The sequence below is a fragment of the Dipodomys spectabilis genome, unplaced genomic scaffold (assembly GCF_019054845.1).
Source record: "Dipodomys spectabilis isolate Male_0828 unplaced genomic scaffold, ASM1905484v1 ptg000266l, whole genome shotgun sequence".
Classification (NCBI taxonomy): domain Eukaryota; kingdom Metazoa; phylum Chordata; class Mammalia; order Rodentia; family Heteromyidae; genus Dipodomys; species Dipodomys spectabilis.
The window spans coordinates 1,823,322-1,841,558 of record NW_024870943.1 but is presented as its reverse complement, the minus strand read 5'-3'; the positions used below and the strand labels follow the sequence as shown (position 1 = coordinate 1,841,558).

The 18,237-nt window shown below is 46.8% G+C and overlaps 1 protein-coding gene and 1 pseudogene across 1 annotated transcript; both read left to right on the top strand.

Moving 5' to 3' along the window:
- The first annotated feature begins 217 nt into the window (after positions 1-217).
- LOC122125553 (vomeronasal type-1 receptor 4-like) lies at positions 218-859 on the top strand. The gene has a single exon (XM_042700075.1). It carries the CDS (start codon positions 218-220, stop codon positions 857-859), a length of 642 nt encoding a protein of 213 aa, XP_042556009.1.
- Positions 860-13,887: 13,028 nt separating this feature from the next.
- Positions 13,888-14,133, top strand: LOC122125877 (annotated as a pseudogene).
- Positions 14,134-18,237: the final 4,104 nt, after the last annotated feature.

Below are 18,237 nucleotides of genomic sequence, written 5' to 3'. Positions count from 1 at the left end.
TTTGTCTCTTCTCTCCCATTATCTATTCCTTTCCTGCATGGGGAACAGGATGAGAGCCACAGACTTGATGCTTAGGCACTTAATTGTGGCCAACTTCCTAAGTCTTCTGTGTAGGGGTGTTCCCCAAACCATGGTGGCTTTGGGCTGGAGAATTTTCTTAAATGATGTGGGGTGCAAAATGGTCTTCTATCTTTACCGAGTGAGCAGGGGAGTGTCGATGGGTAGCACTTGCTCCCTGAGTATCTTCCTTGCTGTCAGCATCAGCCAGGGGGACTCCAGGTGGGCAAGGCTGAAGGGGAGAGCCCACAAGCACATTGTCTCCACCGTCTACCTCAGCTGGGGGGTCTCCCTCCTGGTGAGCATTATGTTTCTTATGTACATGACTGGACCCAAATTGCATGACAATATGACGAGCTTAAAGTCCTATGGATACTGTTCTTCTGTGCGTCACAATGCAGCTGCTGCTGTGCTGCACATGGCCATACTCTCAGGGCCTGATGTTCTGTTTCTGGGGCTCATGCTCTGGGCCAGCACCTCCATGCTTTTTGTCCTGTACAGACACAAGCAGAAAATGCGACACATCCCGAGGACCAGTGTCTCCACCAGAGCCTCTCTCGAGTCCAGAGCCATCATAAGCGTCCTCCTCCTGGTGAGCGCCTTTGTCTCCTTTTACACTGTGTCCTTCATCTGTCAGATTTGCTTGTCTGTGATTTACAACCCCAGCCCTGTGCTGCACCATATGGCAGCATTTGCTATGGGCTGTTTCCCAGCCCTCAGCCCTTTCCTGCTCATGAGCGGACACTCCACTCCCTGCAGCCTCCTCTTCACCTGCACAAAGAAGAACCAGGTCCTCTCCTGAGGACCACCAAGCTTGCTTCTCTGCTGAACTTTGCTTGGCCATTCAACAATCTCCACACCTAGATAAAAGTCATCTGCTGAGAGATAGAAGTGTGCACACATGTCCACACATGCACATTTGTGTGCTATATATCTGTGTTTGTGTTCATCTGTCTCTATTTTGCTGGCGCACAAAATTATATGAAAGTGGAAATGTTAAAATTTGAAATAATGCTTATTAGATCATGTCAACTTCTTCCAGAGAATCTGCCCCATTATGTGTTGGTGGTGTCAAGTTTAAGATAAACTGGTTAAACTCACCTAACATGTTTTCCTAATTCTATTGTGAGTCTTTTGATTTTTTTTTCTCTCTTTAATAGTTCCCTATGCAATGAAGCAAATCATTCTTGAAGCCCTTTCTGTTCTGGAGAAGAAAGTAGTTGGAAAGAAAATAGCAGCTGGTTGGTGGTGGTTGATGGCTGTGTTCTGATTTCCTGAGGAGGCAGGATATAAGGATCACAGTTCAAAACCAGTCTAGGCAGAAAACTCTCTGAGACTCTCGTGTCCAATAAACCACTAAAAGAAAAAAAAAGATGGAGGTGGTGCTCTGGCTGAAGTGATAGAGCGCTACCTTTGAGCAAAATCGTCCCAGGGACAGAAGAGGTGCCAGAGTTCAAGCCCCACGATTGGCACAAAGAAGGAAAGAGAGAATGAGGGACACAGACAGACAGATAGACAGAGACAGACAGAGGAGAGAGAGGGAAAGCCAGCAAAGAAGGAAGGAAGGAAGAAATGAACAAAGGAAGGTAGGTAGGAATGAAGGAAAGAAGGAAGGAGGAGAAGGAAGTGAAGAGGAAGGAAGGAAGGAAAGAAGAAAGAAAGAAAGGAGGGAAGGAAGGAAGGAAGGAAGGAAGGGAGTCCTGCTGGTGCAGCACTGACCACAAACATCAAGGCTCCTTCCTGACAGTTCCTCCTTTAGTCTTGTCCCTGTTTATTTCTTACACATAATTTATTTTCACAACGGTTTCTTTTCCTTTGCAGTCTATGTTTCATATCTCTAGACTTTCTGCTAATTCAACCAGGACATTAAGTATACTTTTGAAAAGCACATATTTTAATGTAAAGTTATTTTTGCAACATGAAGGCTCCTTGAGAAAGTCCCTTGCTTGGCTATTGTGACATTTCCTGCAGTGATCCTCAGGTCCCTTGTTATGAGGTCACCTTACCACAGCCTCTGGGGGTCAGGTCAGGGCTGCTGTGCTGAACGACAGGCAGGGCCCTCCGGTCCAGGGCTCTCCACCTCCACCCTTTTCTTCTCTGGAATGAATTTCAGGGTGACAGCAAGCCAGAAGTAGCACTGATGCCCTGGGGACAGTCACCATCCCTGAACACAAAAGCTCAGGGACATGCCCCAGGCCTTGAGTTCAAGTCCTGGTACCGGCACAGAAAAGGAAAGCAAGCAGATGGCAGGCCTGCCTCCAGGAGCTATCCAGGGACTATGCCGGGTGTTGGTGGACTGTGGGCTCTGAGCCAGGCGCCTCCTCCTGATCTGAAGTTCCCACATCCACCCCACCACAGAAAGGCTTGAACCACAGACCCCGCCATCTCTGCACTCCCTCCCCCCACACTCGCTTTAGCCAGATTCCCTCCATGCCCCATGCCCTTAATCCAGCCCAAAGTCATTCCACCCAGCACACGCGTGCTGGGGTCTCCTTGGGGAGCTGTCTGGTGTCATCATTAACCTCACACACACCTGGACCTCTCCTGACCCCTGATGTTCCCATCCCCAGAGGTCTTCCCTGTCTGTGTCACCTTGGAGAGCGTGGATGTGGACTTAGCCTCCTAACCTAGGGGCAGCGCGCGTCCTCCACCACCTCCCTGCCTTGTGAGGGGATGCAGGCTTTCCCTGCCCCCAGCCCACCCCCTCTTCACACCAGCTCCCCAGGAGTACCCCACCCTTCACCCACCTCACACTCTGTCTTGAGCATGATCCAAATCCAAGACCACCCACGCCCCGTGCTTCCCCACCCTCACAGTGCTCAGCAATGCTCCACGCACTTTTCTTCTTTTTTTTTTTTTGTTGGCTGTGGGGCTTGAACTCTGGGCCTAGGCACTGTCCCTAAGCTTTTCAGCACAAGGTTAGGCTCTGTGCCCCACGCACCCCTGCAGTCAACTGGAAGCACAGCCTCCCATTGTCACGCTGACATGCAGCCCTGCCTGGACTCGTTACTTCTGGAGAGTTCGCACATTCAGGACATCTCTCTCCATCTCTGTCTCCTTCTTTCTTCCTGAGCACCCTCAGTTCTGCGCTACCACATTGTTTCCTGTCCCCTGTGTCCTTGCCATGAGGTGACCAGACTCCCAACTCCTGCTAACCTGCTGCACACCTCCTGTTCAGAGCTCACAGCCAGCTCCTGACTTGGCTTCATTCACAGCGGCACCTGGTGACTATGCTCAATATGAAGGAGGGATGAGACTCACTGGGCAGGACGAACTCGGAGCCAGGAGAGATCAGAGGGGGTGGACCCTTGGGCGCCATTCTTGTTGCCCAGGCATAGGAGGCTTCACCCAGGATAGGAGGAAGAAGAGGAGGGGGGCCTTCAGCCACGGCAGCTCAAGGGAGCAGCAGGTAGGGTTACTGCTCATTCACACACCCGTTGGGGGCGGGGGCCTGCCACTGAGGCCCAGCAGGTGAGCTGTCCCGAGGGAACAGGACAGGGGTGATGGAGCAGGTGGTGGTAGGGAAGCCGGGACTCACTGGCGGAGCTCTGCTTTCACAGTGCTGGACACTCCTGGGTAGCAAACGGAGAGGAGGCCTCAGGCAGATGTACGGGAGGTGAACCAGTTGCCCACCACCAGGGGCACGAAATGGATTTCGAGGTCAGAGGGTGAGAGTTCGTGGGAGATGGCCCACAAGGTGTTGGGAGATGACAGTAAAGTTTAAAGGTCATCTTGACCCTGTGCTCACTTGAAGGCACATACAAGGAGCTGGCTTTCTTGAAAAGCACCAGGTGCCCGGGATTGCTTTGCTATGTCTGCAGAGTTTGTTTTACTTTCTACCAGTTGACCTTGTCCTGTTTTTACTGAAATTTTCCTTGTTTTTCTGGACTATTGTAACCTTATGTTACCTCTTGACTTCTAATTGTATATTTTAGGGAAAGTTAAAAATAAAAGGTGTTGCAGTCTTTAGCTGCCGACCTCCCAACCCCATCCTCTGTCTTATGTCTTTATCTTTCCGCATCCTCGCCCCTAATTCAGGATTCCCTTTCTTTGCTGGCAGGCTCCGGCAAGTGGCGTCGGAACAGGGACATGAAAACCTGGGATCAAGGCAGAGGACACCCCTAAGGTAAGAGGACACGTCTGGAAAAAGAGAGCGGGTGATAGTATCATCAGGAGCAAGAAATTATGGGGCAAGGTAACAGCTGCACATTTTATGTGCAGGCTCTTAGGGCATGCTTCAAGCTCGAGGAGTGAAAGTTGGACAGAGGCACTTAGAGAGTTTCTTTTGCTTTGTTAAGGAAGTATGCCCCAGGAAGTATGCTTCTTGGAGGAAGGAACCATTAGTTTAGAAACTTAGCAAAAAACAAAAAAAAAAGGAAAAAAGGAAAAAAAGGATTCAGGGACACTATGATACAAAAGGCCTGTAAGTTAAAACATTGCTGCTTTGTGATTGTCTGGTGTCATGTAGCCTGCAGGTTCTGTATTGGGGTTGGCAAGAGTCTTGGTGGACACGCTATAAGACAGCCAACTGGGCCAGTGGGAGACATCCCCCTGATCCCCATCAGGGTAAACTATCCACTAGTGCGGATCTTTGGGCCCATCTGTAGTCCAGCACTTTCTGTCTGACAGTCTACAACGCGCATGCTGTAAATGTGTTTTGTCTCAATGTTTGTGTGTATGTATTTTGGAATTCTTGGAATGTTTCTTCTCTCAGATTCATACTGATACGAGAGCCCAGAGGAGGCTGGCTAACACTCCCTCAATATCTGTTTCTCTCTAGCTCCTTCTTTGTTACTTACACTTTAAACTGACCTCCCTTTCTACCTTTCACTGCCACCTCCTCCACCCTCTCTGGATCCAGAAGAGGGGAATGGTGGGGGTTGAAAAACCTGGAGGATCTAACAATAACTTAAAAGGGCCGGCAGGGAGAACTTGCAGCCGGCTGAAACTGCCACTGACCACCTGCAAGTGACACCAGCAAGATCTTAGCCTCCGGCCTTGGCCCACGGGGTCTGAGTATGGGGGGGGGAACCTGTCAGGCTGAAGGGACGGCTGTTAGGGACTTCTTTCTCTTTCCCCAAGATGACTGGGAATTCTCCTCCATCTTAGAAGGACCCTGGGTCAAAGTTAGCAGGAATCTAAAAGAAAAAGCTTCTGGAGGTGAGTAGAGGGTTTCAAGTCCCCTGGTAAGTGGATTTGAGTCCCACTTGTGAATGTTGGTGAGATGTTGCCCCATTCACTGAGACCTGATTTTGTCTTTGTGGCCACTTGTCTGTCTTGTTTACTTCGGTGTGTTTTCTGAGGTAGGGATAAACTAGGGGCCCATTAGCCCCCAACTCAGCCTTTGGTTGTTGTCTTGTCTAGTTCTGTTTTAGAATTGATACCAGTTTTAAATGTACGTACAACTGATTTTGATTTTTGCACGCTTTAAGATCTGTGTGTGTTTTGTAAGTGTTTGTGAACATGTTCAAGATAAAAATTATCAGCATGCTGTAAAAACTGAGTAAGTTTAAGTTTAAAATTCAAAAGGTTATGAGCTTAGGACATTACCAAAAATTTTTAAGAATTATCACATTGTTTTAAATGACTTTTTAAAGATTCTTTAACTTAGAAAATTAAAAATAGTCTTAAAAACTAGTGGGGCCACAGCCTGCCAAGCCTATGTATTACTTGTATCCTTAACAGTCTGTGTAGAAATTTCCAGCCCAGCACGAGGTGTGACAGTCCCTTGGAGCCACTGAGAGACCCTGCTGCTGCTGCTACAGCCTGACAGTCACCTGGAGGAAATCTACATTGTTACCCTGACCACCTCCACCATGGAAAAAGTAGACTAAACTCCTGCCTGATTCCATTTTTGGATGGTTTCACTTTGTCCATGTTACCACATACCTACTCTAGTTTTATTATGGCTATTCTTCTTGCCGGGGAGACTAGCAAACATTGTATTGCTCCTTCCCTATACTGCTTTGCCACAATGGGACTTCCTAAACATATTAAAACTGATAATGGTCCGGGATATGTCGGACAAGCTTTTCAAACTTTTTGTAAATCTGACCAGATTTTTCACTCAACAGATATTCCCTATATTCCTCAAGAATACGAAATTGTTAAACAAGCCCATGGACTGTTAAAACACCCAATTTTTAAATTAAAATGGGGGAATTATACCCCTTCTCTCCAGTTAATATTCTTCTCATGCTTTATTTGTACTAAATTTTTTAAGCTTAGATTGTAATGGCCTTTCTGCAGCACAGTGGTTTTGGGAAAAAAGAGAGCAAAGAGCTTTTTCCCAAGTTAAGTGGAAGGATCCTTTAACAGGTGATTGGCACGGGCCCCGATCTGGTTTTAACTGGGAGTTGAGGACATGTTTGTATTTTTTCGCAGGAAGAAAATAAATCCCGCTGGTTGCCTGAGCATTGCGTTTGGATTGTGGATGCTCATTCAGATGACACAAATGCTGACACATAGAGCTTACATGCCAGATCCCCCGATTGTGCACCTTACAACTTGGGAGGGAGTTGAAGTACTCATTCACGTCAATAGATCAGCATACAGTACAGCCCCCGATTCCTTCATCTAGCACACCAACATGGGAGATATCTCAGCTTTCCTAATCCAGGATTCCATTTTGTTGCTGGCAGGCTCCGGCAACAAGGACTCCACCGCCTAGGCCCGCACCACTGTCTCCTCCACCATGGCCAGCGACTCCAGCGGGGGCTGCAGGAGTGGGGCAGGGGGTGGCACTGATGTTCTGCTCAGCCCTCCAGCCCTGAGGCCACCCTGGACAGCACCCCGACCCCTCCCAACATGGCTCCATGGCTCCTGTCTTTGTCATGGGGATGGTACAGGGACCCTACATGCCACTCATCAGCAGGCAGTGCACATTCTCTGTGCCCCCACCAGGTCAGTGAAGGTTCCCAGCTGCTCAGCCAGGGCCAGAAGGACTTTATCCTCATCGTAGATGGTGTCTGTAAGGGCAGGGCATTCCCATCACAGCCTACTCTGGGCCAAGGCATCCTGGGATCCCGGCCCCAAGATACCCAAGGTTGCTGTCAGTACCCAGAGTTTTCCCATATGGCCAGCATAGAGAACAAGATACGAGCTGGGTGTGGGTTGGGGAGCGCTGCATGACTGGGCCACTCTGCACCCCTCAGGGAAGGGAGACTGAGTCCCATCCTGCGCAACACTGTGGCAAGCAGATTTCCTGTTCAGGTACAGCTTATACTCTCAGCACTGTTCTCTACCAAAAATCCTTTTTCTCTGTTCAGACTCGGTTCAGCTACTGCCTCCTGGAGACTTTGTAGGCTGTCTCCCCCCCCCCCCCCCCAGCCTGCCCGCAACCACCGGCCCCTGTGCCTGGCTCCCACCTGAAGACAGCGCCAAGCCCAGCCACAGTCTCAATCCTCAGGGCTGGGCAGGGCAGGCCGGGGCACCACCGATCTCTGGGATTCTTCCATTCTGACCTAGGACTTGCCACAGGAAGCACAGCACCCAGTGCTCAGAGCACCACCTCCAGAACCCCAACACTACACTGCTGTTCTTTAAGATGCCAGCCTGGCATTTTGCTCTAGCCCACAATCATGCTTCAGTAATTGCTCACAAAACCAATTCTGCATGTTCTGTAGGTGTGAGCCCAAGGCTTCTGCTTTGCTGTCTGGACAGCAATACCTTTCCCAAAAGACACGGTACCTGCCACATGCAACTGGAAAGGCTCCCCATCAATGCAGTCAATTTGGCCTAGAAACCCCTCCAATGAGTGAGCAAGATGAGCATTGGCTGGAGTGAGCCACTCAACGTCTGCCAATCAAAAAAGAAAAACAATTTAGTGAAGATCCAAGCCATAATGCCTTTGGGCTTGGGTCCTTCACTTGACAATAGCAAGTTGGTCTGCAAGTTGGTCTGCCTGAGAGTACACCAAAGGTGTGCCCCCCCAGGGAATTGTGAACCCACTCTAATGGCTCCCCCCTTTGAGATAAAACTGCAGAAATCAATGTAACACCTGCAAAAAACCAAAGGGAAATGGGCTCAAAAATAGAATACCTCCTCAGGGAAACTTCTTCCAGGGCTTCTTGGAGCTGCAAAAATATTGCCCGATGGCTGTCTGTAATTGTAATAACTTCATGGGGTGTCCTGTCTTTTAGTAAGGCAAATAAGGGCAGAAGACTATCTTTAGGGACAGGAACCCATGGCAACAGCCAATTGATTTCCTCTAAAAGGCTCTGAAGTTGGGTTAAGGTCAGAGAGGCTGGAATATCCAGCAAAGGCTTAAGGGCCTGGCCTGAGACAAGGTAAGGTGGGTTCCAAACACCTTAAAAGGAGGTACCTTTGAATTTTATTGAGGGCTATGGTAAAACTCCCCTTTTTTAATATGGCGAGAACGGGGGCCAGAAGGCCCTCCAGGCAGCCTGGGTCTTGGTGCCCCAGGATTATATCATCCATGTAGGCATAAGCAAGGGAGGTATCTGAACCAAGCATAGGACCTAAAAGTGTGGCCAAGTATTGTTGGCAAAAGGCCGGGCTAGAAGGGATGGAGAAAGCAAACTTCTCGCAGTCATCTGGATGCAGGGGGATATTTAAAAAAAAAACTTGAATATTAATCACAACCAAGGTATATTCTGAAGGTATAGCAGGAGTCCAGGGCCTGCCTCTTAGGGGAGGTCCTACTAGCTCCATCCTTTCTTTTACCAAGCCCCAGAGCCTTGTTGAATAACAAATAGGGGTGTGTCCAAGGACTCACAGAAGGGAGTATGTGCCCAAGGTTTTTCTGTTCCTCCACCAGAAGGTGGAGGGTTACAAGTTTAGGTTTGGTCAATGGCCACTGCTCCACCCAGATAGGGCTTCCTGGCTTCCACCTAATGGGAGGTACTGGGGTGGGGGAGTGGCCTTTAGGATTGGGGGTCCACGCAAGTGGGTCTCCTATGTTCTTCTCTGTAATTATGAAAGTTAAAAAAAATCCTTTTCCTTAATTCCCTCTAGATCCTGTTTAAGCCTTTGTGCTTCTTCCCCATCCAGGATATCATCATAGGATGCTCCATGGTCTGTAGTGAACACAGCATCCATTTGTTTTAGCATGTTTTGAGTTAGTACATTGGCAGTGAGGTTCTTTGCCACTAAAGGGAGTATCTTTCCCTGATCTCCATCTGGGTTAGTCCATTTCATAAGGGTGACCATCTCTTTGGACTGGGAGTTGCCCCCTACCCCCAATATCGGGGGCCCAGGTGCAAGCTTCCAGTCCAAGGGCACTTCCTCCTCCCTGAGTACGGTTCAATCTGCCCCAGTGTCAATTAAGCAATGAAACTGCTTCCCACCTATGTTATGAGAATACTCATTATAGGGCGCAGTCCCTCCATCAAGGGGACGGTCCAATGGGCCTGGGTCATCCTGCCACAAGGCTGCCTGGGCTTTGCAGCAGAGGGTGTCCCTCCTTGAGTTAATGGGGCTGGAGAATGCCTCTACCCTAGTTTAAAGGCTTTCCATCTAAATCAAACTTGGATCGACAATCCTTTTCCGAATGGTATCTCTTCCTGCACCTGGGGCAGGGTGTAGGGGGCAGTTGGTGGGGGATTGTTGTAAAGAGTCCCTCTTAAAGTGCCCATCCTGCCCACATTTAAAAAAAGTCCCCCTCCCCAATGGTATTGGGGTTCCTTGGCCCTGGGCTGCAGGTGATGGGTAATAGCCTCAGTCATTGCCGATGTCTGAGCCTGTAAGGCTAAAGCTAGTGATTGGGAATGGTGCTGTTGCGTTCCCACATCCTGCGAGGCCACCATCCATCTGCTCAGGGAACTCTCTCTCAATCCTGCACAGGCCATGTGGTGGTCTGCATTCATCCCTTCCCAGACCAGCAGCTTTACAAACTGATCTCGGAGGTTCCCTGCCGGCAGTTTGCAGTTAATACTCTGTTGGACTCAGTCTACAAACTCAGCTAGAGGCTCACCAGGTTTTTGTCTCACTCCTGCTCTGGGGGACTCAGTAGGCCCATCATCCAGTTTGTACCATGTGGCAAGTCCTGCCTGCCTCACCTGGTCACAGTACAGACCAGGTATTGTGGCCTGTTGGATGCCAGTGGATGCCCTTCCCATGTCTCTGTTAACATGGCATAAGTAATAGGTATCTCGGGTTGACCCTGCCAGTTATTCACCACCCGCACTCTGCATTCCTCCTTAAAGAAAGCACACCATTTAATAATCTGAGAACTGGTGAGGATGGCTTTGGCCACATCCAGCCAGTCCTTAGGGACACATGGGTGATAAGCAATGTCCTGTAATAAGGTCTGGGCCCAAGGAGAGTTCAGGCCATCCTCCACCACTGCCTTGCAGCACTCTTTAATGTCCTTAGCTTCCCATGGATACCATTCCAAGTGCCTATTAGTTCCTGGTGCCAGATTGACCGGATATGCTTGGGGAAGCAAATCCTATGGTCTAGGGTCCGGGCTCCCAGGTGGCCCTTCCTTTGCATGGTATGCCTACCAGTATGTTACTTCCCCAGCCTTCAGCCCCTCTGTGGAAGGTTGGTAGGGGTCCAGGTCTTGCAGGTCCCTCTCAGAGGTCCCATAGGGTGAGGTACCTCCACTCCAATCAGGGGAATAGGGAGGGGGTCAAGACCATCAGGGGCACCTGAATCAGAGGGGTAACTTTCACCCTTGTTTGGACTGCCACTGTGCATGTTTCAGTGCGTTCTTGGTCGAATTTGACCCACTCCTTTTCCTTCCCACTTCCCAAGTCCTCCATTACTCCCTAAGGCCTAATGTTTCCTCATCCTCCTTCTTCTGTGAGATAGCATTACCCATACTAAGGGTTTCACTTACCCTGAGAGACTGCTTAGCCTCGGCCAGCATCTTTTCCTTTCATGCCCCAAGTTGGGTGCCGGATGTTGGGTCTTTGTCTGTTCCTCGAAGATGGACGGGGTCCAAGGAAATGTAAGTGTGGCAGCTCGCCGGTTCCCCAGCCTCCCTTTGCCTGAAAAACACTCAGACACAGTGGAGAGTCAAGTCAAGCAGGAAAACTCGCTTATTAACACACATCAAGCCCTTTTTAAAGCAAAAAAGAGTGGGTGGCATGGCAGGGGAGGAAAGGAACCAATCACTGTCAAGTTAACACCCTATCATGCACCTAAGCTTCCACGGTCTGATTATGCAATAAACATAAAGGAAATTGGGCTCTGCCCACTCAACTACCTCTCTCAGCACCATCTTTGCTGCCCATGTGCTCTACACACAGCCGTGCTGTGGGCAACACCATGGGTGAATGGGAACCCAAGAATGTACAGGTGGGACTGGACTGTACAGGTGGATCTGGGTGCTCAGTTTCTGGCTCATTAACTCCCTCTGGAATGCAGGCCATAGAACCTGAGCTTTGTTTCAGAGGACGGCCATGGTAACTACTGCACCCAGCTTTTCCATCTCAGAGCCATCACAGCAGAATCCTGACCAGTGTCTGACAGTACATCCCTTTACCACTTTTGGGAAGGGTCCAGCCCCACATGCCAACAGGAGTGCCAGAGAGTGCAGGCGGAGGCTCTGCTAGGCGCCCAGCCTGGCCCTGTCAGCACCCTGTCACACCCTTTCTGCTTGATCGCACTTGACACAGTCTTCCTCATCCAGTGAAATTTGCATTAAAAAAGTAAAATATGAGAGGTTTTGAGAGCTTCCAGAGAGGTCAAGATGTGAGGGTTCGAGGAGCATAGTGAGTGTAGACAAGGCACTCAGCTCCCATGAGCCTTGCCATACAAATCTTTTCAGTGAATAAATCTTTATGGTGAACCTGTGAGGATTTGTCCCCAGTCCTGATTCCTTAGAGCTGATCATCCCCATGTCGGGGCAGAGTCAGAAACACAGGCAAGCAACCTGGGCCTTCACATCCACAGCAGGGGAAGTTAGGGCGAGAAGTGAACCGAATTAGAGGGGTTGGCCTGTGTCTGCTGTTCCATGAGGAAATGCTTGGGGTGGGAGGTATGACTCAGGTGGTAGAGCACCTGCCAATGAGCAAAAGCATCAGATACCTACTTCAAGTCCTAGTCTCAGATTAAAAAAAAAAGGAAATGCTTGCTTGCTACTGGGGAGAAATGCTCAGATTTTCAGGGCCACAGCTTTTCTGTTGAGTGTGGTGGCAATGTGGAGAAAAGTCAGGGATTTTTGTTTTTCTTTACACATGGCCTGTAAGCTATTTCCCAGTCCCGAGCCAGTGCTGGTGAACAGGAAAGTAGTGTTTGTGGGTGAGTGTTTCAACATCCCATGATAAGTACACTCTGAATTGAGGGTGGGTCCTAGAGCCAACCACCGTGTCCTCCTAACACTCCAACTGGAGAAGACTCAGTATACAGAGGGCACAGTCTGGGTACAGAGACAGGGGGAGGCTGAGGATACATCCATAAGCCCAAGAAAATCAAGAACCATAACTGGGCCTCAAGTGAGGAGAGGAGTGCAGAGTAGATCCCCATAGAAGTTGCGAATGTAAGCCACTGGGTGAGGCTATTTCTCCCAACAGACCCAGAGAACAGTTGCAACAAATTCTCATAGTATGTGCACATGAAGAGAGAAAGCAGCAGTGATACACTCCCTCCCCTGCAGAAACCAGGCTGGGAGAAAGGGACACCAGCCTAGGCCAGCCTGGGGTACATTGTCCTCACCTCAAGGCTCTGATTGTGACCACAGCAACAGACTGCAAACCTTCCCCTGTGTGCTTCTCCTGCCTTGCTCCAGTGCACAGAGCACAATGACGTCCCGTGTGCTGAGTGCAGTGACATCACTGAGAACAGCTAACCCTGGTGGGCACAGAAGGCCTCCTTCCCCAGGGCATGGCAGACCAAGAAGCTGCATTGAGGTGAAGAGTGGTCCTATGCCCCAGGAAGGTGAAAAGTGACTGAGAGCTTCCCTGCAGATGATCCTCTCATCAAGGCAATTAAGCATCTCTTTGGGATCACAATGGAACTGATGAACAGTTATGTAAAAAATGCAGCTGGGCTTAGTGATGTGCACCTGAAATTCCAGCACTGAGAAGGCTGAGGCAAGAGGATACTAGGTTCAAGGCTAGCCTGGACTACACAGTTGAGACCCTGTCTTCAAAAGCAAAAGAGGGTCTGGGAAGGTGGCTCTGTGATAGACTGCTTGCCTTGCATGCAGGAGGCCCTGGGTTTGATTCCTCAGCACCACATAAGCAGCAAAGGCTGGAAGTGGCAATGTGGTTTAAATGGTAGAGCACTAGCCTTGAGCTGAAGAGCTGAGGGACAGTGCCCAGACTGAGTTCAAGCCCCATGACCGACCAAAAAAAAAAAGAATAGAAAATGAGGGGCTGGGAAGGTAGCTCAGTGGTAGACTGATTGCCTTGCATGCATGATGACCAGGGTTCAATTCCTCAGCATCACCTAAGCAGAAAAAGCCAGAAGTGTTGCTGTGGCTCAAGTGGTAGAGTGTTAGCCTTGAGCTGAAGGGCTGAAGAACATCGCCCAGGCCCAGAGTTCAGGTCCTACAACCGACCGAAAAAAAAAGACAATAGAAAATGAAATATGTAGGTATATTCTCAAGAATATGTTGGTCCTTGAACACCATATCTACTGCGGCACTATTCACCACAGCCAAGAAACAACCCAGAAGCTCCATGGTGTCTGCAGAGAAACGAGTGACACTGGACATGTTTGTGTGGAGTAAAGTCAGCCAGGTTCAGAGCAGTGGAGTTAAAGGCCCAACTGTGGATGAATGCATCAAGAAGATGGAACCTGGTCAGTCAGTGCTGGAGTCCCTGGCCGGGGGCGTGATCTTCGGATTCTGCCCCTCCCAGTGCCTCTGACGACCCTTCATCAGGATTTTTCTGTTTGAGGCACAGTTCAGTGCCCAGGATGATGAATGCTGACATGGATGTTGATGCTGAAAATCAGATGGAACTGAACGAAAAAACACGACTTACTAATGAAGTGCTGAAACTCCAACACACACTTGAAGATCTCTCAGCAAGAGTAGATGCAGTTAAGAAAGAAAACCTGAAGCTAAAATCAGAAAACTAAGTTCTTGGACAATATATAGAAAACCTCATGTCTGCTTCTAGTGTTTTCCAAACAACTGATGCAAAAAGCAAAAGAAAGTAAGGGATTGAGTTCCCTTCTCATTTATGGAATTGCTGCTTCTCTTTCCCTCTCTCTCTCTCCCTTTCCTTCTCTCTGTCCCTTCCCCCTCCCTCCCTCGCTCCCCCCTTTAAAACTTGGGTAGATTCCAATGTTACAGTACGTTTGTTTCTGGCTTCATTGAATGTTTATTAAAATAATTTCAAATCTAGGCAAAATTAACTACTTAACAGGAGACTTCCATGAGTCTGGGTATTATGTTAGTCTAAGAAAATGTGCAGATGTATTGTAGAGACTTTATAATTAGAATTGCATATATTTATGAAACTTGAAGATGAATGTTGTATTGAATTTGCTTTGATATATAGGCTTAGTCTTTTACTACAGGCTTACTTATTAAGATATAGAAGAAAATAACTATGATGTGAAAATGTGACCAAAATCATGTATTGAATGCACAGCTTTATGTATATACCTGTTCAACATTGTGTGTCTCTCCTCCATCTGCCTCATCCTCCCCTTGTACCTTCTCCTAAGTCAAGACAGTTTCACATTTGTAAAAGTACTTTGAGTAGTAATCACCTGACAGTCATCTTATCTGTAAGTCCTGAAGTTAACCAAAACCTTGCCTAAAGTTTGTCAGTTGTACTTTCTTATAATAAGATAGGACTGATGGTTTCTCTTTAACCATTTGAAAACAGATTTGGGCTATGAAGAGGATTTTTAAGTTGAAACTAAATTATCAAATTGAGATCTGTTTAAAAACAAAGAACCAACTTGTTTTGCACCAAATACCCTACTTGCTATCTGAAAAGATAAGAATTTTGGTAATGGGCTGCGAAGGTGGCTCAGTGGGAGAGTGCTTGCCTTGCATGTATGAGGCCCTGGGTTCGATGCCTCAGGACCACATAAGCAAAAGGAAAAAAGCTGGAAGTGGCGCTATGGCTCAAGTTGTAGAGGGATAGCCTTGAGCTGAAAAGCTGAGGGACAGTGCCCATGCCTAGAGTTCAGGCCCCATGTCCGGACCCCCCCCCCCCAAAAATGATTTTGGTTATATATCGATTAGAAGTAGAAAGTCTGGGAGGAATACATAGAAATAGGTAATAAATAATGTGATAAATGTAGCAACCAACTCCAAATGTTTTCACTCCAGATTTGTATTGTCTCTGGGACAGAACAGATCTTCCAGGGAATATATATATCTAAATATTTGAAAATGGGTTAAGTTTGACTGACCTTACATACGCCACATACTATGCTATTCTAGCTCTAAGGTTTGGTTGCAAGGTTTATTTGTTGTACCTAGTCAATTAACTGTTACCAAATTCCTTGAAGAGTGTACTGGTATTAGAATCATGAATGAGAGAATTTTTAATGTATAATAATTGGTAAGCTCAGTATTTTTATCTCACTCTGTAAATTCAACTAATTGGTTGGTAGAATTTTAGTCATTCTCATAACAATTTCTAAAAATTTAGTTCCTAGATTCCCTTTGGTAAAGGAATCAATATCACCCCGTCTTTGAAGAAGTGAACCCGCCTGTCTCAGGTTGGGTGGATCACCTTGTCTGCCTTACCCGTCATCGGGAACTTTTTCAGAGCGAAGCTGAAGGCCCTGTCTTAGGTTGGTCAGACTGGCACCCTCTCTTACCCATCTCTGGCTGTAGTTCCTCTCGGGGGGAATTTATTTATATGGAGCTTGATCTTATGTAGCTGGCTGGCTAAACTCAAGAGAGTTTTGCAGTGCACGTATAATACAAGGAAGGCATAGAAAAACCATCAGTAAAAGCATTCCCAGGCCAAGGAATGACATTAGCAATCCTTTGACATAATTCAGGGAAGCGATATAGCATTGAAATTGTTTAAACAGTTTTTTTTTTTTATAGCAGTTTTTGCCACTTTAGAGTCCAGAGGTAGGGCTTATGTAGTATTATGAGCAAGCTGATTAAGATAATGGACTGTTTGTACATTTTGTGTTAGTATCACAGCAGCTGCCACTGCAGAGGCAGCTAACAAAATAAAGGCCAAAACATCAGCTACAAGTAGTCCAACAAATCAATGAGGGGACATTAGTTCTTTCAATTGTCTTAACACCTGAATGCCAGAATTATTATACCAAGTTTTAGAAATATTTACAGGAAGCATAAAAAAAGATGGTTGTCTAACAATAAGCATGGATTTAGTTATGCCTCTATACAAGCAATTAGTAAAAGAACGATTAGAACAGGTGACATTAAAATAATTAGCTCATACAGAGATAGTAAACAGTCCATACATAATGACATGGGATAGTGATATACAACTCATAATATTTTTTAAAACGGATGAATTGGGCCAGGTTATGTTGTTGATTGCAGCCAATAGCATCCAAACACGATGTTGAGGATGCCCATTCATCCACCATAGTCCAAGATTGTACTTATTAGTAAGATTAGCTCCAGACCAGTCCATTAATTGAGAGTTAGTTCCAGAAATATTGGTAACAAATGGCTGTACATGCCTGTACCTTATTGGATGAGGCTCTCCTGTAGATACTACTATTTGTGAAGAATGAATGCAACGGGGTATCATATAAGATGGAGAATTTGCATGAACTGGGTGTTTAGTTGGTAAAGATGTCATCTGTATATTGTACATTTGATTTTTGTCCAGGATCCAAATTTTATGAGTCATGGATAGCATTATAATACAGCTTGGAATGGAGCCTTTAGAGCTGGTGGTAAAACAAAAAGGAATTTCAATGTATGAGGCTGAGATATCTACCATCTTGCTGTGTTGGATGAAGGGATCCGGAGCTGTATTGTATGCTGATCTATTGACGTGAATGATTACTTCAACTCCCTCCCAAGTTGTAGGGTGCACAATCGGGGGATCCAGCACGTAAGCCCAGTGTGTCAGTGTTTGTGTCATCTGTATGAGCTTCCACAATCCTAACGCAATACTCAGGCAACCAGCGGGATTTATTTACTTCCTGCAAAATAACACAAACCTGTCCTCAACCCCATGTTAAAACTGGATCGGGCCCATGGCAATCACCCGTTAAAGGATTCTTCCATGTAACTTGGGCAAAAGCTCTTTGCTCTCTTTTTTTTCCCCCCAAAAACTGCTGTGTTGCAGAAAGGCCATTACAGTCTAAGCTTTAAAAATTTAGTATAAATAAAGTGTGAGAAGAATATTAACAGGAAAGAAGGGGTATAATTTCCCCCTTTTAATTAAAAAATTTGGTGTTTTAATAGCCAGTTGGCTTGTTTAACAATTTCTTGTCCTTGAGGAATACAGGGAATACCTGTAGAGTGAAAAATCTGGTAAGATTTATAAAAAGTTTGAAAAGCTTGTCCAACATATCCCGGACCATTATCAGTTTTAATATATTTAGGAAGTCCCAGAGTGGCAAAACAGTGTAGGGAAGGAGCAATACAATGTTTGCTAGTCTCTCTGGTAAGAGGAGTAGTCATAATAAAATTAGAGTAGGTATATGGTCACATGGACAATGGGAAGCCATCCAAAAAAAATGGAATCAGGCAGGAGTTTAGTCTACTTTTTCCACGGTGGAGGTGGTCAGGGTAACAATGTAGATTTCCTCCAGGTGACTGTCAGGCTGCAGCAGGGTCTCTCAGTGGCTCCAAGGGACTGTCACACCACTTGCAGGGCTGTAAATTTCTACACAGCCTGGTTAAGTATACAAGTAATACATAGGCTTCACAGACTGTGGCCCCACGAGTTTTTAAGACTATTTAGACAATAACCCAGGAGAAATTACCAAGATGACAACCTTTTTAACTAGATAGTTTTTTTTTAAAAATAAAGCTGACTTTTTTAGGCAGATATAGAGGGCTCAGGCCTGTACTACTATTTTTCACGTCTTTTTTTTGTCTATATTGTCACATTTTTTTTTTTATGACTTTGGTCTTTTGTTCAAAAAAGGGGAGGATGAGCAAAGAATCATCTTTTGCAGCATCTTTAGGAATGTGACCTCTAGTAACCCTAACAATATCTAAGTCACCTGTGCAGGCCTGTAGACAGATGTTAATAGAAACACACTCTTTGGTTTACAAACCTTTTTCTTGAGCAGATAAACTTTATGTAGCTGGTGTTGCTCAAAAGTTATTGCCAATTAGGGCCTTTGACA

Bases quoted from the DNA above. Each gene is read 5' to 3' on its own strand.
- LOC122125553 (XM_042700075.1), top strand. From the start codon at position 218: ATGGGTAGCACTTGCTCCCTGAGTATCTTCCTTGCTGTCAGCATCAGC.